The sequence below is a fragment of the Staurois parvus genome, unplaced genomic scaffold (genome assembly GCF_062004578.1).
Source record: "Staurois parvus isolate SC_StPar_1 unplaced genomic scaffold, SC_StPar_1.0 ptg000090l, whole genome shotgun sequence".
Classification (NCBI taxonomy): domain Eukaryota; kingdom Metazoa; phylum Chordata; class Amphibia; order Anura; family Ranidae; genus Staurois; species Staurois parvus.
The window spans coordinates 11092166-11116108 of record NW_028317886.1 but is presented as its reverse complement, the minus strand read 5'-3'; the positions used below and the strand labels follow the sequence as shown (position 1 = coordinate 11116108).

Sequence of the window (23943 nt, the reverse complement as noted above, 5' to 3'; positions counted from 1 at the left end):
AAAGTGGAAAGGCAGGACCAGCACACAGATTTTTAACAATTGAACACTTCTGCGCTATATAAATTCAAATATGTCCCGGAAAGCTTGCAGGGCCTGGAGCTCTGATTTGCAACTCCAACTATCACCAGAAGACTGGGATCACATTTATGAACACATACACAAAGGTTCCATCTGCGTTTCCACACAGGAAAACAACTTCAAACTATACTCTAGATGGTACAGAGTACCTTCCCTGCTTCACAAATTCGATCCTAATGTCTCAGATTCGTGTTGGAGATGCCACCAGGCGATAGGTACACTCTTGCATGTATGGTGGGACTGCCCTTTGCTAAAACCCTTCTGGAGAAAAGTTCAAACCATAATTACACAGGTGACTACTTACGCCCTAGACCTCTCTCCTGCACAATTCTTGCTCCATCACTCCTCACTCCCTTTTAAGACGTACTGTAAATCATTGGCCTTGTGTATGGTAAACGCAGCAAAACAGTGTATCCCAGTTCATTGGCGCTCCACACATGTCCCCACTATTCGAGAATGGTTTACTAGGATCAACAAAATTGAGGAAATGGAGGAACTGATTTCTGTGGCGCAGGATCGCCCCGAAAGATTTAGGAAAACATGGGGCTGTTGGAGTCACTTCAAAACCACCACTACCTACCACACAGTACTACATGACCAACCTAGACCCCCTGACTGAAAGGTTATAATGATGTCTTAGAGAATGCCCGGTTCATTAAGGAGGTTTTTGATTTACAGTTGGATGGGTTGAAAATTTGTAGCATAATGGTCGTTGGAGTTTTTCACCCACATTTTGCCCTATTGACTGACCATATGCATATTATATGCTAAGCTAAATGAAGACTTTACCGTCTCGGCTCCTACATAAGGATATGATCCATTTATCTGCACTCATCTATTCTCCCCTTGCCTCTTCCCCCTTCCCCCCAAATTTATATTACATTCCCCCCCCCTCCAGTTGCACCACTCCACACTCCTTTCTCTAACTGTTCCATTCTTTCGGACTTATCTTTATTATTATTTTAGTAACTACTCTCATTATTCACATTGCCCCAACAGAATATAGCAGTTACATTCTTACAGATGCAAATACTTCTATGAAACACACATTTTATTAATCCGGATACAGAACACAGAACATACAATCCCTTCAAGGCTACCCTTACCCGACACTTTGTACCCCTTCATCATAAGAGCTCATTATTACATGGGTCAGTTTACCCTATTATTTACATTACCTCGTCTAGTATACTCTTCATATTTGCAGATATGTAATATGCACCTGTCCTGTTGCATTGTTATGCTCTGATTACACTGTAGTCTACATGTCTGACCCGTCTGCGATACGGGACGCCATTTACTGTGTCTATACTCGGACTGCGGTCCATAGTTGTATTTGCCTCGCTATGCCCTTTTTCTTTTTAAAAAGAAAAAATAAATAAATTCAAATATCACAGTACGATAAATAGCAACAAAAAAGCAGCCAGCACAGTATCGCAGGTAACAATATATAAAGCATATGAAACAGAAAAAGTACGGCGCTATAAATAAAATTAAAAAAAAATAAAATAAAAATGAAAAGTCCAATGAATTCCAGCAGAAAAAAAAAGTCTCTCAATAAAAATATAAATTCAAAAAATCACTATGGGAGTCCACCCTCACCAGCAGCTCAGAAAATACTGCCTCTTACCAGACTGAAATGACCCCACAATTAAGTGCGGGTCTAGAAAAGCGTAGTGCAGATATCAAATTTGGATGACAAACTCAAACACTTTTGAATCTGGAGGGATAAGATGATTTACAAGTGTTGGATATAGATAGATGCCTGTTGGATCCTTCTCTATGGATTTCCATATAAAGGCATTAACTCCCAACCAATATTCCAGGTAATTTGCCAGATATAGATCTAAAAAATGAATTATCCTCAAAGAGGACAAAGTCATCCAAAAAGCAAAAGAATCCTCATACTGTAGTATAATTAAAAGGATTTATTGCCTTACAACGTAGTATTAAACATACATCAAAAGAAAATTAAAACAGCATGTCACCATATAACCAAACATTATGTTTCTAACCAACAAGATGGCTGCCACGTTCTGGTGCATGCTGACATTACGTGCTCTGGCTCCTCCAAGAGCCAGAGCGCGTGATGTCAGCACGCACCAGAACGTGGTGGCCATCTTGTCAGTTGGGAGTTAATGCCTTGGGACTCTAGTGAGAGGGATCCAACAGGCGTCTTTCTATATCCAACACTTGGAAATCATCTTATCCCTCCAGAGTCAAAAATGTCTGAGTTTGTCATCTAAATTTGATATCCGCACTATGCTTTTCTTGACCAGCACACAGATTGGCGCATGCGTGCTCATGGCCTGAAGAAGGAGCACGCATGGTCATGGATTGACTCACACCAATCAGTGTGCTGTTCCCCGCCTTTCTGCTTTCGGTGACGTCCGGCTGTTGGCCTCAGATCCCTTGGCATCCTTGGAGTCCTGGACACCACCAGTGCAGACGAATGGTCCACAAGTAATGACGCCTACAGCGACATACACAAGACCCATAGCAGATTGAGCTTGGAGGAACCTTTATTGTGTGATATGCGAGCCATCATATTCTTCTTGTGAGTTGCTCTTATTATATTTAATAAAGAGTTTCATCTTATATACTACACTCTGATAAGCGCTGCTGTGTTTCCATTTATATATATTAGCACATTATGCCTGTCTTGCAGGGGGAAATTTTTTTTTTGTTTTTTTTATTTTTATTTACTAGAGTTTACTACCACTTTAACCTGAAAAATGGAAAGTAATCCACCCACCACATCTAAGGCCTAGTACTCTTCAATATACTACATTTGTTTGTTTAGTTACAATATATATATATATATTTATAAAAGAAAGTATGCTCTTTTTTACGCATTTACAAATAAAATGCCTAAATAAGCAAAGACACAAAGAAGTCATCAATGTATGAACTCTTTTATATATTCAGCTAGATGTGAAATTTACTAGTATCTAATAGCACTCATCTGTGTGGAGCCTTCAGGGGACTTGAGAAAGTCTCTTGCCTATCAGCAGCAGAAATTAGTTTGGATGTGAATCCCAGATTGTGTTATTTTCAGCTCCCACATGTTGGGTTATTTATACTGCACCGCTAAACATAGCTCTGGTTTTCATCATGCTCCCTTTCAAAATTCGTGTACATTGTAATACAAACGTGCAGCTCTTGCCTATGAGGGAAATGGCTACATACATATTGGATAGAGTGTACACTGTGTAACGCAAAACACTTGTGTTGTCAATTACTGCTGTGTTTTGACTGTGCTAATATTTCACATCTCTCTTAAGGTTAATTTTAATGTAAATATTTTTATTACAAACTTTATACACAGACATGTTTTTTGTAATTTCAAAGTAAACTAGTCTTTGCATTTACAAACATAAGAAATGTAAAGAATATTTATACCTAAAGAGAGATTAGGCAAGAGAATGAAGATATTTTCTAACGTAAAATGATTGTAAATCTATAATTTTTAAATAAAAAACATTTCATACTTACAGTAGCTGTACATGGTTTGGCATAAGGGTTCCCCACTGGTGCTCCTGGCTCCTCCCCACTACTGAGTGCCCCCATAGCAAGCTGCTATGGGCAATCCTGACTATGATATATTGCTGTATTTGTGTGCAGTTACAGGTTATGCAGGATGCAGGTGTTGGTGCAGAGTAGGAATCATATACAGTCTATCTCAGCACAGCAATATCAGCAGCAAGGGTAATTCTGGAAACAACAGTTCTTGTATTTCCACATGCAAAATTTATTACACAGAAAGCTCCAATACATGCTCAGTTTTCCAGACTGTGGAAATATTTGCTTCTTATTGGTGGGATCAGACACATTAAATATAATATAGCAGACTGTAATTTAGCACACAGTTTTTTCAGAAACAGTTTGATTTTAATGCACATCTCAGTCTGTATTGCAGAATGCGCTAATAAAAAGATAAATAACAAAATTGTTATGTACTAGGTAAAAAAATGTTAAATAGTTACATTTTGTAATAAAATATAACCAGCAGAATTTTGTCTCAATTATTTATTTTCAGCCAGAATATTGATTTTCTGTTATTCCCGACCTCAAATTCCATTTCTGTCCTGTTCTGTCAAAATTATTGAGAAGTTATACAAGTATGAGAGTAGTAGATAGCATTCTCTCATGGTTTTAGCTCAGTCTAATTAATGAAGTACCTATAAGACATTCAGCAATATGGTATGTGCCATGTTTGCCAGGTTTTCGGACATCTGAAGATAAGCATCTCTGCAGCACACTGCTAGAGTCATAGTTCACCTGCCACTGGTTGACATTCCTTAACAGCAAGGGTGTTTGATATTCTTCTATACTGTAAATCAATGGCCATGCATGACAAGTTGTGTTCATTATTACAGGTACTTATATAGTGCAGTCAATTTACACAGCACATGGCATATATATTGCACACTCACTTCAGTTCCTACCCTCATGGAGCTTACAATCTAAGATCCCTAATTCACATTCATACATACACATACTAGGGCCAATGTAGACAGACACATATACTTACCAGCATGTCTTTGGAATGTGTGAGGAAACCGAAGTACCCGGCGGAAATCCGCACAGGCACAGGAAGTACAGTGATGGGCCAAGCACCGCCATGTTCGGTTCGTGGTTGAACGTTCGAACCTAATGAATGTTCGACTGCGAACTTTGAACTCAATGCAAGTCTATGGGACTTGAACTTGTAAATTCAACAGTGACCATATTGAAGGCTTATATGCAAGTTATTGGCCATAAAAGGGGTATGGGGACTCGGGTACTGCCCTGAGGGACACGAATCAATGAAAAAAATCAATTTGAAAAGTACCGTTTTTAAAGGGGCAGTCATTTTTCATTGCTTAAAGTAAAAATAAAAGAGAAAACATTTTCTTTAAATATCATGCCTAGAGGGTATCCTTAAACTACCTGCAAAGTTGCAAATCTGCAGAATGTATAGAACCTGCTGCAGCAGGAATGACATTTTTTTTTTAAATGACATTTTAAAAAAACAGCATGGGGTCCCCCCCCCAATCTATACCAGACTCGTCAGGCCTGGTAGGAAGGTTGGGAAGGACCCCACAGTAAAAGAAAAAAAAAAGTGTGTGGGGTTCCCCCTAAAAGCCATACCAGGCCCTTTAGGTCTGGTAGGACTTTTAAGGGGAACCCCATCCCCCAATATGGGGAAAAAAAGTGTGGGGTCCCCCCTAAATTCCTACCAGACCCTTGATCTGACCATAGGTGTTACAGGGTAGAAAAGCCACCCGTCCCTTCCCAGCAGCTTACTAGGCTAAGTGTCCTTGGCATCGGGACGGTGTCCCCATGCCGATGATGACAAGGGCCTCTTTCCCACAACCCTGGCCTGGTGGTTGTGGGGGTTTGTGGACAGGGGGCTCATTAGCATCAGGATACCCCTTTAAATAAGGAGGCACCCTGATGCTGTCCCCCCTCCCCTTGTGAATGAGTAAGGGGTACTTGTACCTCTATCCATTCACTAAAGGGTTACATTTAGAAAAAATAAAGATGCCAGACTTTTGAAACATTCCTTTAATTAAAAGAAAAAAAGCCAAATAAATGGTTCCATTACTGTAATGTATTGTCAGTCATGGCATCCAGCATTGTCACGACAATGCTGACTCGCCAACATAGAAAAAGCCCAAAGCCCGTGAACCTACCTGCACTCAACGCAATCTGACATTTGCCAGTCAGATGTAAACAATTGGGCACAGCTAGTGGTGATATCACTGCTAGCTCTGCCCAATTGTGCTGTGATTGGTGGTCAGGTGCAGTGCTTTGGCCAATCATGCCTCTCACAATACACTGTGTGCAGTGCATTGTGGAGTGCAGCGGATGAACAGCCCGCTGAATGACCTTACCGTTCATGTTTTTGGTGAACACACGAACGGCTGATGTTCAAGCCTATCCCTAACTCCAGGTAGGTAGTGTCATGGTTGGGATTCGAACCAACGACCCTAGTGCTGCCATTTTCTAACCTTTTATATTCAGAATGGCTGTCTCTAACTGAAACTCTGTACAGTGGCCATATAATCCCTGTCCATATGTTACTAGTGCAGTATGACTTCTGTAAATAAATGGGAATACAAATGTTGTGTGAAGTGGTATTTTAGGGCACCTGTTGGATTTTGTTGGATTGCACTTATAAATATTAGATTCTAAACCGGGAACCCTGTAGCATTTCTGAAATTCAAGGTCAAGCATCTAACATGAGGTGTAAAAATCCTGAAATACCTCACTTATGCAGCATCATTTATATCTAACAAGTTACTTTCAATGCCATACAACAGTTCAGATATGCAAAGTGAGAATCTTGTACTTCGTCAGTAATATTTCAGTGGCTTTTAAACACCCTCCCCTGACTCAGCATACTGTATTTCTATTCTCTACAATCTGCTCTACAACATTTTGAATGAATTGAAGCCTATGGGGATTTCCTGACAAAAGAACACACTACAAAGTAGAGTGCTGAGACCAGAAGTGCAACGGAACCAAGAGATCAGAGAAGGGAGCCAAGTACTTGAAATGTTTGATCCCTAAAGAATGCCAGAGGCAAGAGTAAGCTACATATGTCATACATACATGCATACATAATGTTACCTCCCCCATATCTGCCAAAGAGCCTTCCAGAAGCTCTTCTTGTCAAATAAAATTAGTAACAGTATAATATATAGAGTATATACTTCTGACAGTGTCAAAAGGGCATTAAATGTATGAAATAGAATTTGGGAACACACAATATATGGTCAATATGTCTGGTGTATTTCAAATATATTTTAATATGTCTCCGAGCACAAAAGGAAAGGTATCTTGGAATACAGCTCCCAACCTCTTTATGGTTATGGTCATGCAATTATTGCCTTCCATTGTTTAACACTCAACATCTTACAAGCCTCATACCATGTCACTTCTAGACATATCTAACCGAAAGCTCACATCATTTGGAGTATATTCCTGTATTTCTAAATGTGAAAATGTACATATACAGTACACTCAACCCATTTTCTTTATGCATACTACACAGTATGATCCCATGCCATTTGTGACTTGTTCTCTTACATCACGGATACTGTATCTTTAAGTGTCCTTGTTATGCTGTTGTCATTGTCTTAAAATACTAATAACATTCTTGGAAAAGAAAGAAAAAAGGAAAAGGTGTATGAGAGGAACTAAAATGAATTTATCAGGTAAATGAGGGTTTGCAGACCAACAATACAGTCAATGATCAGGCACCTTGGCTTGACAAATGACGGGTCAGACTTTAGTTCCAAATCAGGCATGGATCAAGAGCCTTTATGTAGGGTGAATGGAAATGGATTAGGGGTGCACTGTACATTGGCAGTGATGGTAACCTGAACACATCGATGTATCACATAAAATATGGAGCATGGATATTTTTAAAAATAAAAACGTTATTAAGCTATTAGAGCCTTTTTTCCTTTTGAATTATATGACGTTCCTGTGTCATATGAGAACAAAAAAAGTGAAGGAGGCTTGGAGAGTGACCCCTTGGAGGGAAAAAGCTGATTTAGACCTACTCTTAAAGGAGAGGTCGTGGTTATCTGGTGAGTCTTCTGGGTTGGTGGTGTTGCATATTGGTGGAGTGGAACACAGAAGATTGTGGAGTATTGCTACACAGTTGCATGACACTTTATAGTGTAAATTATGATACATTATGGAAGAGGATATATGTACTTTAATAGACTTTTATTGTTGACACTAATAAGGAATATTTCACTGATTTATGCACGCATGTTGCTATGCATATTTATATTTAATACTAGCTCTGAATATTAAGAAGACATACAGTCATGGTCAAAAATATTGGCACCCCTGCATTTCTGTCAAATAATGCACCACTTCGCCCAGAGAATTGTTGCAATTACAAAAGTTTAGGCGTTCTCATGTTTAATTTTTTTTGTTTGTATTGGTTTGACACAAAAAAAGTGGAGAAACTAAAAGCCAAATCTGATGCATTCCACACAAAACCCCTCAATTTAATATTTGGTAGCACACCCTTTGGAATAAATAACTGAATTCAATCACTTTCTGTAACCATCAATGAGTTTCTTACACCTCTCTACTGGAATTTTGGACCACTTTTTTTTCGCCAACTACTCCAGGTCTCTCAAACTGGAAGGTTTCATTTTCCCAACTGCTGTTCTGAGATTACTCCAGAGATGCTCTATGGGATTGAGATCTGGACTCATTGCTGGCCAGTTCAGTACTCTCCAGCGCTTTGTCAGAAACCACTTCTGGGAGCTTTTTAACGTGTGCTTTGGGTCATTGTCCTGCTGTAAGACTCATGACTTCTGATGGAGACCCAACTTTATGACACTGGGCTCTACATTGCACACCAGAATTCTATGGTAATGTTCAGATATCATAATGCCATGCACACGTTCAACACAACACATCTGAAGCAGGAAAGCAACCCCAAAACATCAATGAACCTCCACCATGTTTGACTGTAGGGACTGTATTATTTTCTTTAAAGGCCTCATTTCTTTTTCTGAAAATAGCAAAATAATGGTCTTTACCCAAAAGCTGTAATTTACCAGAAAGCTGTAATTTTGTTTTCTTTTAGTTTTTGTCAGCAGTGGAGTCCCCCTGGTTCTCCTACCATAGATTCCCTTTTAATTCAGATTGCAATGTATAGTGCGAGCTGACATAGTTGTACGCTACTCCTGAAAATCAGCTTAAATTTGTCTGGAAGTTGATGGAGGTTCTTTACCCACCATTCAAGCAATCCTTCGTCACAATATTTGATCAAGTTTTTCTCTTTCGTCTACATCCAGGGAGATTAGCTACAGTGCCATGGGCTGTAAACTTCTTGACAATTTTACGCACAGTGGACACAGGAACATTAAGATCTGTTAATTGATACAGGTGAGTTTAATTACAAATTACAGGAGCATCACAAACTTGAAATGTGATTATTTTTTACAATTTTAAGAAGGTGCCAATAATTTTGTCAAGTCCATTTTTGGGGGTTTTGTAATGAATGTGTCAGATTTGGCTTTTTGTTTCTCAATTTTTTTTGTGTCATATCAATATAAAAAAAAGAAATAAACATAAGAAAGCCTAAACATTTGTAATTGCAATAGTTTTCTGGGCATTATCTGACAGAATTGCAAGGGTGCCAATGTTTTTGGCCATGACTGTAATATATGGACCCTTAGCGTGTTGTGTTCAGTGGCTGGTAGGTACACATTTGTTTATGCACTTATTCTATTTATTCACTTTTTTTTCAAGCACTGGTGATATTGGTTTAAATATAACCTGATCTGAGTGGCTGCCATTTCAATCTGGTGAAGATACTTTGACATCCTAGAAAAAGACATGCCAGTAGATGTTCCAACGTACAAAGGTCTACACTAAATATTTTTTTCTGTGGGTTTGACCTGCAACTACTTTGGCCTGCAATTTAAATACAAACAAAAATACATAAGACACTTACTGTGGAAATCAATGTGCAAACTTACAATTTTCTATATGCTATGTGCAATATGATATCAGTAGTACTGAATTATGTAGCTTAAAAGAGAGAAACAGATGCAACAGCTTAAGTGGAACATAAATGTGGATGCAGTAACTTTTTTTCTTGTTTGATCTATAAGCCTCAAGTGGTAACGTATCAGTAAAACACGTTAAGCACTATACTACATATTAAGTGTCGCAAACAGCTGGTAAAAACTGAAGTGAGAGCTGTATTGCACTTCTCAGTTTCAAACTTTAAAGTCTTTGTGCATCTGTATGTAATAAAAGAGAAATATCATAGTCTTTGGGAAGTATAAAGTGAAAATACTACTTTTTCCAAAGATGTCAAATACTATTCTTTTGAACAATATAAAATCAAATTCTTATCGCTGGAAGGTGACTCAGTCAAATCCTCCACATAATATTAAATACGAGCTTAATGATGTGCAGAGAACAACCGTGCATTAACAAAATGTCTAATTGGTACTTCTAATGTACCCTGGAAAAACCTTTGTTTTTAGTATATTTAAAATATTGCATTCCTACTTGCAGCACAAGCCACTGTGCAATTAATGTTGTTAGAAAAAACTTTCCATTTCAATTTGCAGCTAGCCATGGGAACAGTACTCACTGTTCAGATGGAATTTTTCTATATTCCCATTCCTTAGCTTCTGTAATTGTATCATTGCTTTTTACAGAAATCTGCAGAGAGCTTGAAGCCATATTATATTTATTCCTAGTACTAACAGTTTTATATAAGGTGAGATACCTGTAAAGGTGCTACTCATCTAACAGGGGAGCTGAGGGGATTAAATGTTTTCCTACTGTAACATCTAACTCACTACTCACTTTCTGCAAATGCACTGAAACAATTGAGTACTGTCCATGATACTTTTTTATTTGCACTAGCATACAATTTTGAGGACAAGCTTTCGGGGAATGTCCCCTTCTTCAGGTTTAAGCAGTACTGAACTTAGACCTGAAGACCTAAAGACCTGAAGAAGGGGACATTCCCCGAAAGCTTGTCCTCAAAATTGTATGTTAGTGCAAATAAAAAAAGTATCACGGACAGTACTCAAATATTTCTGTCGCAAATGCACTAATACGGCTACAATCACCTCACTTCATGCAAATGCACTGGAATGACCTATTTTAATACTATTATTATCATACAGGATTTATATAGTAGCAACAGTTTGTACAGCGCTTTATAAATGGAGGACAATGGTACAGTTACAATACAATTTAATACAGGTTGTATCAGAGGGCCCTGCTCGTTAGAGCTTGCAATCTAAAAGTGAGGTTCAACTTATACAAAAGGTAATAACTATGAAGAATGAAGCTGACAGAGAAAGTAAAAGTACAATTTATTTGTTAGAGGTAGTATAGGCCTCCCTGAAGTGATAGCAATCACAATCTCTTTCAGAGATCACCTAAAGGCGGGGGGCACAGTCACAGATGCGGTGCAGGTCTCTGCGTGAGTGTGATTTATGCTGGAGTGTCTAGCTGCAGTTGAACACAGCACTCTAATCAAGGCTTCCCTGCTTTTTCACAGGTAAATTGCTGCTCTCATCTCCATTCTAAACTGTAACTTTAGCAAGGCATAGACTTCTGATATCTCTGGGTAAATTGCTGCTCTCATCTCCACTCTAAACTGTAACTTCAGCAACACATAGACTTTCTGCAAATCTCAGAACAAATAGTGTATATATTTTGGTCTGTTTGTGTTGATTGATTCTCACCTCTTGTTGCACTTCTTTTATGGTTCTGGCCTGTGTCTGGTCTGTCTTTGAGAACACCCCCCCCCCACTTCATGTGATCCTTATCAGTTCCTAATTGGGGCGGAGAAGAGTTGCTCATTTGACCATCTCCCTATAAATTTAGACCAGCATATGGGGGGAGGTCACAGACGGGGGGGGGCACAGTCACAGATGGGGGGCAGGTCTCTGGGTGAGTGTGGTTTATGCTGGAGTGTGGAGCTACAGTTGAACACAGCAGTTGAACTAAAGCAGGATAACTCAAGCAGCAGGAAGATACAACAAAGAACTCTACTGCATGCTGGATGGACTGCAAGCAAACACTCTGGGAAACATCTCCTACAAGTCTGATTGCCACTCCATCTACCTTTTAATATGCCACCTCTACTCCTCGTCATATTACTATCCTGTGTTCCCAAAATCTCATTTCTTTACCCCTCTACTCCACCCCAAAGCTTATACATCTCACCTTCACTGCTACCATCTCCCTACTACTGCTCTCATCACCTCCTGCTGATACTTTACTCACCTGCTGACCCAAACACCAGGACTGGAAGGCATGTGGACTCGTATTCATCCCGCTCCCATCTTACTTTCCTCACCCTCCTTCTTCTCCTAACCTCTGGGGATATCTCCCCAAACCGTAGTCCTCCACTATCTCACCCCCACACCAGGCATCCTTCTTCTTCCGGGAATAACGGCAATCCCCTTAATTTAATATCAGTCCCCGTGCTCCCAAAAACCACCCTCCCTTTTTCATGTGCGCTCTAGAATGCCAGCTCTGCTTGCAATAAGCTCACCTCTGTCCATGACCTTTTTGTATCCCGCTCCCTTAATCTACTAGCAATTACAGAAACCTGGCTTCAAGCAGCAAATTCTGCTTCTCCCGCAGCACTTTCCTATGGAGACCTTCTCTGGACCCACTCACCCAGACCCAGTGGCCGGAAAGGAGGTGGGATTGGTTTGCTTCTATCCCCACTGAGCACCTTTCAAGTCATCCCTACCCCTCCCTCTTTATCCTTCTCTTCTTTTGAGACTCACTGCATTTGGCTGTTTTCTCCCATTTCTCTGAGGATTGCAGTGATCTATCGGCCGCCTGGACCCGTGTCACGCTTTCTTGATGATTTCTCCACCTGGCTACCCTACTTTCTCTCCTCTGAACTACCCACTATCATTCTTGGAGATTTTAACATCCCCATTAATGTGAACAACCCAGCTACATCCCAACTCTTCAACCTAACCTCATCTTTTGCCTTAACGCAATGGACACAGTCCTCCACTCACTCTGATGGGAATACATTAGACCTTGTTTTCCCCTCGTTGTACTCCCTACAACATCACAAACACCCCCTTTCCTCTCTCTGATCACAATCTCATCACCTTCACAGTGTCCTCATCTTCAAATACCTATCCCTCCAAGCAGCAAACAATTAACCGCAGAAACCTTCACAACTTGAATGCTGCTCCTTGCCACTCTGCAACTGACCACCTCTATGACAGAATCTCTCCCATGTTCTGCCCTGACCTGGCCACTGCTGTCTACAATAGTTCGCTTTCATCCGCATTAGACTCACTTGCTCCTCTAACAACACGAAGCATCTGGCCCCGACCATTACAACCTCGGCAGACTGGCAACACCAGAAATCTTAAGAGACATAGTCGTGCGCTGGAGTGACTGTGGCGTAAAACCAAATCTCACCAAGCTTTCTCCTGATATAAATCAATAGACAAGTATATTGAGTTTCAAAAGAGGAGAGGGACAGAGAGAGAGAGAGAGAGAGAGAGAGAGAGAGAGAGAGAGAGAGAGAGACAGAGGTGAGGGAAGACCTGAAAGGTGCTTTGTGAGGATAGAAGCATTCCAACTCCTCATCCCTTTTTTCCCCTTGGCCTAGGTGTGTGAATTCACGATGGAAAAAGCCACCATGGCAGAGGGCAGCTGAAGAGGCAGACTCAGATTTCTGAAGCTAGGTTTCAGCAACAGCAAGTAGCTTAAAGGAGTTAGTGATAAAAAGTTCATGGATATAGGTGAGTTTGTTACAGAATGAGTGGGCATTCCAAATGGCACATGAGAAGGTGGAGCTGATTCTAGGAAAAAGAGGAATAAAAATTAGGCTGTGTTGGTGGGTGTAAATGATGGAGGGCCAGGATTAAAAGATATACCCCCAGATGTTAGGAGAAGCAGAAAGGTGAGTGTTCAGAACTAGCAGGAGGTAATGAGTGATAAATACTGTATAGGCTGTAGGGTAAAAAAGAGGGGTAAAGGAAAAAGTTTAAAGGCTAAGTTCTCCTATTTTTCTAAATCCCAGCCTCCCTATGTGCCAATATACTATATTTTGCAGGAACGAAAAAGCTTTCTATTTCTCCTAGTCTAGGCATTACTTCATACTCAGTGTCTTGTTGAATACTCCTTCATGAGCCGTCCTGAATTTGGTTGCAGTCTGTTTGGTGTTTTGCAAAGTAGTTTGCTGATGATTTTCTTTTTGTGCCTTAGCTGAAGTGCTGGGCTAAAGTGCCTTAGTATTTCTTCTAGATAGTACTTACAGCCCATCTCCAGGAAAATGTGAAAGTATCCCTTGCAGTGGGGCTGCACCTGCACTGCAAGGCTTAATTGCTTGTTTTGTTTAGGGGAGAGCTCCCCATGCTCCAGAAGTAGACTGTTACTCTGCTTTAACACGTGCAGTGCATTGTTATAGAACCTGTTTGGACACGATCGTGTCAGGATCCTAGGCAGCTAGAGCGTAGGGGAAATGACACTGTGGGGATTGGTCTAGCAGCGGGGAAGAGCAGACGATCAGTTAAGTAAATTTTTTGGTCCCCAAAACAATTAACCCCTGCAGTGCAGGCCCATCCCCATCACAAGGTGTAATCTTTTATTTGCCTTGAATTGGGCTATAAGGCTACATTCACACCTAACATCAAGCTTTCAAGCATTTTTTCATGTTTTTGGGGAGTTTTTCGGAGCAGAATTGCAGCTTTTTTTAGGCATTTTTCAACTAAGAGGTGTGGAGTGGTGCTGAAAAAGGAGTGGCGAGCTGCTGTTTGAGCAAAAAACATGTGACAAAACTCTAGAAAAAAGCTCAAGTCATGGTGTTTAGGCATTTCCATTGACGTTTATGGCAACAAAAAAGCTCAATTCTGCCTGAAACGAAACTAATGCACTTTTTTGAGTGACAGGCGCTTTGCTACAAACAACAGGACACTCAGATGTGAACAGGGATTACTGAAAACAATAGGTTTTTGCTTGTTGAGCTTTTTTGACCTTTAAACTACAAAACACTCAAGTGTGAACTTGTGCTTTTCTAGCAGGGGCAATTTCTATGAAGCAAAAATGAATAGCAAAGAGTCTACCCTAGTTGTACATGCGCACTTGAAAAATTACAAAAGGGAAATGTAGATATCGGTTCCTAAAAAATATTTACAGTAGGCAAAGCAATAAACAATGTCCCAAACAAGTATGGTATGTGACCAGACCAGACCCACTTAAAATTATGAAATTAGCAAGCATTTTTGAGATTTGTAACCATATACCTTCATTACTTACTTGCATATATCACCTTCTGGGTCTTCTAGACCAAATTTTTCATCAAAGGTCAGTTGTATTCGTACATGTTCCTCCAGTGCAACCAATTTCCATACCAACACAGTGCTTCTTGGATAAGAGTGTGGAAACCTGGGGCTGTGGATGGATCCATTAAATGAAACTGAAACAATCTTCTCATGCTGGTGCTCCTGCACTCCTACAACAAATAGTAGATAACAAAGGTGAAAATGCCATTAAAAGAGCACTGGTATAATTCTGAACAGTTATTCTTCACATAAGGAACTGCATATGCTTGTCAAAATATAGGGAGAAACAGGCGTTTATCTGACTTGCACACAGTGAACATAAGAATTAGAAACACACGGAATAATCAAGACAAGCGCAGGTTGGGATACCGATTAGCTACAACATAATCATACACATGAATGTGCTGCATCAGTGTAGGAATATACTAGAAAGTCCAAAAATATCCTTGGTAGCTCTCAATCAGACTGAAGTGATATCTGCAATCTACAAAGGAAACAGCAGTGGGAGCCAACTAAGAGCAGTACATAGGAAAATATTTTATTAAAAAAAAAGAGTGGCATCTCACAAAGTGCATGAGGATGTGAGCACGTCATCCACCCAGTGCAGTTAGCTGTTGAGCCTCAGTGTGTCTTCAAAAGTTAGAAAGATACCACTGTCATAAGCCGTGTAGGTTACCAGAACCCTGAATCACATGGACTGCAAAAAACTGTAAGTGTCATCACACCTAGGAGGGCCATAACATAGGGAGCGTAGCTACATGTTTTCGGAGCATAACTGCTCCTTTTTCAAGGCTCAAGTAGTCTATGCGCTGTAGGGTGGCTGGCTCCAGGAGTTCTGGTTTTGTTTCTGGTGTCCTACACAGCTCCTGACCGTGGCATTTGAAGACATGTTGAGGCTAAACAGCTACCTGCACTGGGTAGATGACATGTTCTTATCCTCATGCGCTTTGTGAGTTACCACCTGTTATTTTTAATAAAGTATTTTCCTATATACTGCACTTAGTTGGTGCCCTCTGCTGTTTTCTTTATGTAGTTTACACAAACACCTTTCTCTCTTTCGCATTGAACAACATCTCTCACTGATTATTAAATTGATATGTACCAGGGGCGGACTGACCATTCGGGAACTCGGGCACTGCCTTAGGGCCGGGGTCAGTAGGGGGCCCCATGAGATGCCCCTGGTAACTTTCATTGGCTTTTTTGGGTGTGGTTTGAGTGTTGGCGAGGACACAGAGGCCCCATGATACCCTATTGCCTGGGGGCCCCATGAGTTGTCAGTCCGCCTCTGGTATGTACCCTTTTATATGCAAAACAAGGAATCATAAATAGCAATGTAGCTTTACGTATGATGGAAGATTTTGAAAATGAACTGCTTCTTTTTCAAAACTTTAAAAGGAATTGGTAGCCAAGCTAAGGACATTTAAAATAAAAATCTCTCCTTGCAGCTGGGATTTCCCTGCATTGCAAGGGTTAAATGCTTGTTTAGGTTAAGGAAGTAGGAAAAGCAGTTTTACTTACCTGATCCTGTGATCCTACAGCAGCCAGCACTCCTCTACATTCCAGCAGTGGACTGTTCCTCAGCTTCCTCACATGCAATGTATTCAGTGCAAGGCTATGATCCCCACACTCTGATATCTATCCTTTAGTCAAACCTTTAGGTATATCACTTACAAATAGATTATATGGAACAGAACCTAGTGCAGAGCCTTGTGGTGCACCACTAGGGATTGGTCTCTGTTCCGAATGAACCCCATTCACAACCACACTCTGGTATATATCCTTTAGCCAACTGCATATCTGCTGAACCATCCAAGGTTTAAGTCCTAACTTGTACAACTTTTTCATTAGATCATTACATGCAACTGTATCAAATGTTTTGCTGAAATCAAGATTGGCTATGTCCACAGCACCACCCTGATCCAAACCATTAGTAATATAGTCAAACAGATCAGTCAGATTAGTCTGAAATGATCTGCCCTCAATAAAGCCATGCAGCTTTGAGTCCAGCAAATTTTGTGTTTTCAAGTGATCATTGATTCTTCTTTTTAGTAGTGATTCCATTAATTTCACAACAACAGATTTTAGTCTCACTAGCTTATAGCTGCAAGCTTCTACCTTGCTACCCTTCTTGTGGAGAAGTACAAAATTAGCTATCTGCCAGTCATGGGAAACATCTCCTGTTGGAAGGGATTGAGCGAGAAGTTCAGAAATGGTCCACTAACTATACCTCAAAGTTCTTTTAGAATACTGGGATGAATACCATCAGGGCCCATTGCTTTATTAAGCTTTAACCAGCCCAATTCCTCTGCTACCTCTATCTCTAGAATTCCTGAAAATGAATTGTCATTACTAAAACCAATATGATCCCCCAACTTGTCATTAGTGCAGTACACAAGTAAGATAGGAGGACAAACCCACAACAATTCTTCAAATATATTAATAGTAAAGAGGTCAGGTCAGAGCATGTAGGCCCTTTACAAAATAATCTAGAATGGGTCACTAGGGACAAAGAGAAGGCAAATTTATTAAATACCTTCTTCAGCTCTGTATATACAAAGCAGCATGGGGGAGTTCCTGACCATAATGGGCATGGTATTGACACACCCCCAAATGATCAACATTGGCTCATAATTGATATGATCCAGAAATATTTAAATAGAATAAAGGAGAATAAAGCACCTGGGCCAGATGGCACACATCCACATGCCTTTAAAGAATTGAGCTCTGTAATTTCAAAGCCATTGTTTCTAATTTTTAGGGACTCTTTAATGACTGGCATAGTACCACTGGAATGGCATAAGGCCAATGTGGTGCCTATATTTAAAAAGGATCAAAATCTTTATATTTTTTATATAGACCTGTTAGTTTAACTTCTATAGTTGGGAAGTTACTGGAGAGTTTAATAAAAGACCACATGGATGAGTTCTTGCTTGAAAAAAAATATTTTAAGCAACAGACAGCATGGATTCATGAAAGATAGAAGTTGTTAAACAAATCTGATTTCTTTTTATGAGGAGGTGAGCAAAACCTTGGACAGAAGGGTGGCGGTGGACGTTGTATACTTGGAATTTGCGAAAGTATTTGACACAGTTCCTCACACACAGCTAATGAGTAAGGTAAAGCCTACAGGCTTGGAAAAATCAGAATAGAAATGGATAGAAAACTGGCTAAAAGATTGTATTCAGAGAGTAGTGGTTAATGATCTGAATGGTCTAGGGTTGTCAGTGGTGTACCCCAAGGTTCAGTGTTGGGACCCTTATTTTTTATTTTATTTACAAGCGATATAGGGTCTGGGATTAAAAATAGCATTTCAGTCTTTGCAGATGACACCAAGCTGTGCAGTGGAATAACGTCCTTACAGAATGTCTCCAATTTACAAGCCAACCTCAATGCAATGTTTAATTGGGCAACTATGTGGCAAATGAGGTTTACTGCTGATAAATGTAAACTTATGCACTTGGGGACTAAGAATATGCATGCATCATACATACTAAGGGGAGTACAACTGGGGGAATGAATGGTGGAGAAGGATCTGGGAGTTCTGATAGATTGTAAGCTTAATAATGGCATGCAATGCCAAGCTGCGCGAGCAAAATCTTCTCTTGTATTAAAAGAGGTATAGACTCCAGAAAGAGAGATATAATTTTACCCCAGTACAAATCATTAGTAAGACCTCATCTGGAATATGCAGTTCAGTTTTGGGCACTAATTTACAAAAAGAATACTGGGTAACTGGAGAAAGTACAGAGAAGTTCAACCAAACTGATAAGAGGCATGGAGGAGCTCAGCTATGAGGAAAGATGAAAGGAATTTAATTTATTCTCTCTCTTAAGAAGAGGAGATTAAGGTGTCTAGCTCAGTGGATTGCTTTAAAAAAGGCCTGCATTCTTTCTTAGATACACATAACATAGCTGGATACTAACATTTATAGGTAAAGTTGATCCAGGGAATATCTGATTGCCTCTTGGGGGATCAGAAATACATTTTCCCCCTGCAGGAGCAAATTGGATCATGCTTTGCTGGTTTTTTTGCCTTCTGCTGGATCAACTGTGGGTATAGGATTATACATTTTTTTTTGGGGGGGGGGGGGGTTCTAATGGTTGAACTGGATGGACTTTTGTCTTTTTGTCAGCCAGACTAATGATGTAACTACAGTATGTAACAAGTGTAGCACCCAGTTTTCATTCTAGTGATCCCATTGTATTTTTTGCTTCCATCACTGATGTACCTACAAATGGTATTGTCTCCTTCCCTATTCGATTTAGCCATTTCCTTCTCTTTATATGCTTTGTCAGCACTGATAATGTGTTTGACCTTCATTTGCCTATTTTGTTTTTTTACAATTCTCTATCACATACAATTTCGTGTTGTTTTTCCTTCACTATCCTACTTACCTCTTTAGTGAACCAAATTGTTTACTCTTAATTTGCTTGGCATATAATCTAGTTACCTCAAAGATGGTAGACTTTACCAGTACCCACTGATTACTGGCTCCTGTTGTATTCCAACCTTTTAATTCATTTTTTAGAACAGGGCTTTATTTTATTTTCTTAGGCATCAGTGTATCAACCCCATAATATGTCTTGCTGTGTTAAAGCGTCTTTAAAGTATTGAGCTGGAATGACACACTTAACTATTATCCACAAAGCAATAGATTATGTATTATAAGGTTTGTGGTTTTGGGGTTAGAGAGGATGTTTGCATTGTACCTGCCCTTACTGTACATATCCGGCAGATAAAAGAATTACTCTTAAGTCTGTCCCAGATTATGACAAATAATAAAAAAATGAATTGCAGATCAAACAAGCTGTAGTATTTTTACTTGCACTTTTTTTTAATTGTAGTAGACTCTAAATACAATTTAGAAGCAATAAAATAACAAAAAGTATATGATATATATTCATTATATATACCTGTATTTTTGTATAATTTTACACATTTTTCAATTATTACATAAAGTAATAACTACAGTAGCACATGTTATAAGTATATTCCAGAAAGGTCTGTTAGATGCAGTCACATATAACACAACATATTAAAAAGAGTCCATTAACTTCTTAAAAATGCATTAAACTTAATGCATTAAACACATACTCAACAGCTACAAATGACTTAATGAATAGGGATTTCACACTGCTAAGGAGACTTTAACCCACCGTACATTAAAAGTGAAGTTTATCAGCACTGGTAACCAATATTTGTACAGGAATATAAGGATCAAGGGCTGAGAAAATAGCCCTAGCACTACATCCCAAAACCAGCATGAAACCAAAACAAATGTAATACCATGGGACTTTGAAATGAGATGAAATCAAACATATCAAAAATATCCAAATATAAAACAAATATATTATTTTACAGAATAGAATGCTCACACAAGTACATTAGAAACATTGGTAGCAACACATTTGGAGATACTGCCAATGCGTCCGCATATACAGTATGTGCCCTATATTTCCCACAGTTTAATCAAGTTTACACATTTCCATTCTTCCAGACATAGGCTCCTCAAATATTCTCTGGCAATCAGCTGTATTTCACAGTAGGACAGGGTCACTTTCTAAAAGCCTTTCAAAGAACTTTGCTTCCTCAAGAGATACAGGGAAATATCTCTAACATGACTAAAGGATTCATTAACTTCAGTTCTTCTACTAACTCTTAAAATAATAACATGGACTGTGTGACATGGGTTTATACGGCCACACCAGCCATTTTATTTACAAAATGAAAAAAATAACATAACATTAGCATAAACAACAAACAATTTTGACCATGAATTTATAACTAGAATTGACCTTAGCCATGCCCCAACAGGCTTGAAGATGTTATGAACTTACACATTCTTACTTTTTTCCCCCAGCGAAGCTCCAGGTGGAAGAGCCACCAATAACCAACCAAGTGAAAGCACCATAACCCAGATGGGCCCCTGAGTTTTGTAACAATTCAAGTATTCACTTATTCCCCCCCAAAGAACCCCTGACCTGCCTAGCTTTTTTTTTATTATTATACATACCTCCCTGCAACCACTGACTTACAATGATCCACAAGTATAGGATGGGTGGGCAGGAAAATTTTCTCTTCACCTGAATTTTCCAGAATGAATATACAGCATCCTTCCCACTATCAACCCTTGCGGCTCCATCCTACCCATCTGACTTTCAGTCACCACTCCAATAAGACCTACACCCCTTCCACATTGAACTCACATGTTTAACTTTTCTTACCTGTTCTTCCCCTAATTATCCATACCCTCCATCCATTTGCTCTACTCTGGGTCTCACTTTATAACAAAAGAAAAATTAAGAATTGTATAAAGATATACAGGGGTGAGCCAAAAAATGGAAACACTACATGATTTTCAGGTGTGAAAGTGACGACATGTCTCACGTTGAAAGTGGAAGTGATGTAACTTTCTTTTGTTTCTGCTGTGTGATGATAAAGTGAATACTTGACCTAATATCCAAATACCACCCAAAACGCACTCTCCACTCCTCACAAGACCTCCTTCTCTCTAGTTCCCTGGTCTCCTCCTCCCATGCCGCCTCCAGGACTTCTCCAGGGCATCACCCATCTTCTGGAACTCCCTACCCCAATCCATCAGACTATCACCTGCTCTCCTCTCCTTTAGGCGCACCATGAAAACACACCTCGTCAGGGAAGCCTACCCCGCCCCCTGCTAATTGCCGATCTCCTCCACTCTTCTTACTTCTCCATCCCCCACAGCTCTTCCTCCTGTACAACTATCCCCTCCCTCCTAGATTGTAAGCTCCAAGGAGCAGGGCCCTCGAACCCCTCGTGTATCGCATTGTATTGTTATTGTACTATCTCATGTATTGTCTCCCTTTGCAATGTACAGCGCTGAGCAAACTGTTGGCGCTTTATAAATACTGTATAATAATAAAAATAATACTTGAATTGTTACAAAACTCAGGGGCCCATCAGGGTTATGGCGCTTTCACTTGGTTGATTATTGGTGGTTCTTCTACATGGAGCTCCGCTGGGGAAAAAAAAAAGTAAGAATGACACCTAGCTAACAGGTGGGAAGCCTTGCTTTCATCATTCACTGAGTGCGCTGCCAGTAATATGGAGTTGTGTCAGAGATTACTGAGTTTTAAAGAGGGCAAATTGTTGCACCACTTAGCTGGTGCCTCTGTGACTAAAGTTGCTAATTTATTTGCCATGTCACGAGGTACAGTATCAAAGGTTACAATGGCATATACAGTTTCCGGGACAATTTCATCTGATAAACATAAGCGCGGTTGACAGTCAACTGACTGAAAGAGACAAAAGGGCATTGCGCAGGGTTGTGAGCTGGTATAAGAAAGCAACTGCTGCAAAAATAACTTCAAAGCTCAATCTCAGTCTTCATGGGGCTGAGATTATTATATTATTATTATACAGGATTTATATAGCGCCAACAGTTTGCTCAGCGCTTTACAATATAATGGGAGATGAGCTCTGCTGTCACTTTTGCAGGTGGCTTTCTGGCCTATTCCTTAACAACCAGCTATTCACTTAAAAAAAACACTGGAGCCAGCGGTTAGGCGCATTTAGGAGCACTTTTTTCTGCTGGCAAGTCGCTCCCAAAAAAATACACCCAAAATGCTTTTTTTTCCTGCTACTAGAAACTGAAGCTTGAAAAATGCTTCTAGTCTACAACAGTGTGTATGGACACTTAGGATAATGCTAATAAGTAGCTGCCAGGATCTGCTGGGAGCTTAACAATAAGCTAGTGTGCATGCAGCCTAAATGTTACAAGGTGCAGCCTGTGTGTAAGTACTTATGCCACTGAACATGTATGTGGCCAATGAAGTCTGAAAATTCCTGTCTTATATATATGTGCATGATCAGTGTATCATAGGCTCCCTTAAAAAATTGTTCTGGCTCCTGACCTTAATGCCATTTTAGAGCAGAAGTGCTATATGTTCCCTTAGCATGCAGGTTAAGTATAACTAAGTTAGAAGAGCTGTGGAGCAAAGTCTATTGATTTATAAGAGAGTATCCACATTTATAAAAACATCTTTAGAAATAGCTCTTCATTTTCAGTCATTACATATGTATTTTTACTGAAATGAGATATTCTCTTTTCCCACCATATCTTGGTCGCTCCCCAAAAACAAGTAAGGGAAAACAGTAGCTGTTGTAACATTTATTGGATTAAAAATCATGGCTGATGTGTGAGGTTTTATATAACAGCCAAGGAAATGTCAACAGCTGTAAATCTGGGGAGAGATTCCAGTTTATAAATGGTGTCTACGGTACTGCTGCTGAGATATATGGCTCTTTTATGAACAAAGCATGTTATAATAATGGAATCAAAATAATAAAAAGACTGCATCTATTTTTCAATTTTTGTAGGTAAAGGGCCAGAAAGTTAGTTAGGAAAACCCCAGCAGCTGCATAATCATAGAATACTCTGCAGTATAATGGTCAGTTGAAATAAACTATGAATGACGTTGTTTTGTCTGCTCATTCCTATAGTTCTTTAGGATCTTCTGAAAGGAGAGATGAATTTTAAGTTATATTGAAACAGCTTAGACACTCGGCATATTGCTTTAGACAGGAGACCACACACAGAAGTGGTGAATGAGTTATATTCAGGTTTACAGAGACAAAATGGGTGCTTGAAAAACTAAACTAGTCTTCCATAAAATCAACCATAAAATGTCAATGAAAGTTAGGAATGAAAGACACCTGGAACTCTGTTAAATAGAAAAAGATGCAATGTTTTGTGTTCAATCATGCTCAATGCCCTTAAAATAACTTTCTACAGACATTCATATTGCGAGTGAAAGCAATGGTTTTTCTTCAGTCCATATACTTTTATCTCCAGAAAAGTCTCTGTGTGCAGGAATGTTTTCCGAGCAATCTATAATTACTTTTGCATATTGTCTTCTGGCACAGTCAAGTGCGTAGAGCCCACTGCAGTATGACTTAGCAGGCAATGCTGTAACTTGAGAAGTGTGTTCTAAACTTTAATGCTGCTTTGTTCTTAGTTCTCCATGGCATAATCAAATCAGACGACTGTAGGCTATTTTACTGC

General features: G+C 39.6%; 1 protein-coding gene across 3 annotated transcripts in view; it reads right to left on the bottom strand.

Moving 5' to 3' along the window:
- The window catches only part of PDGFC (platelet derived growth factor C), a 393961-nt gene that overhangs the window by 181736 nt on the left and 188282 nt on the right, over positions 1-23943 (bottom strand). For all 3 annotated transcript variants that reach the window (XM_089670414.1, XM_089670412.1, XM_089670413.1), the window contains exon 2: positions 14875-15070. In XM_089670414.1, the coding sequence (XP_089526540.1) occupies positions 14875-15070 (196 nt within the window). The remainder of the gene's footprint in view (positions 1-14874; positions 15071-23943) is intronic.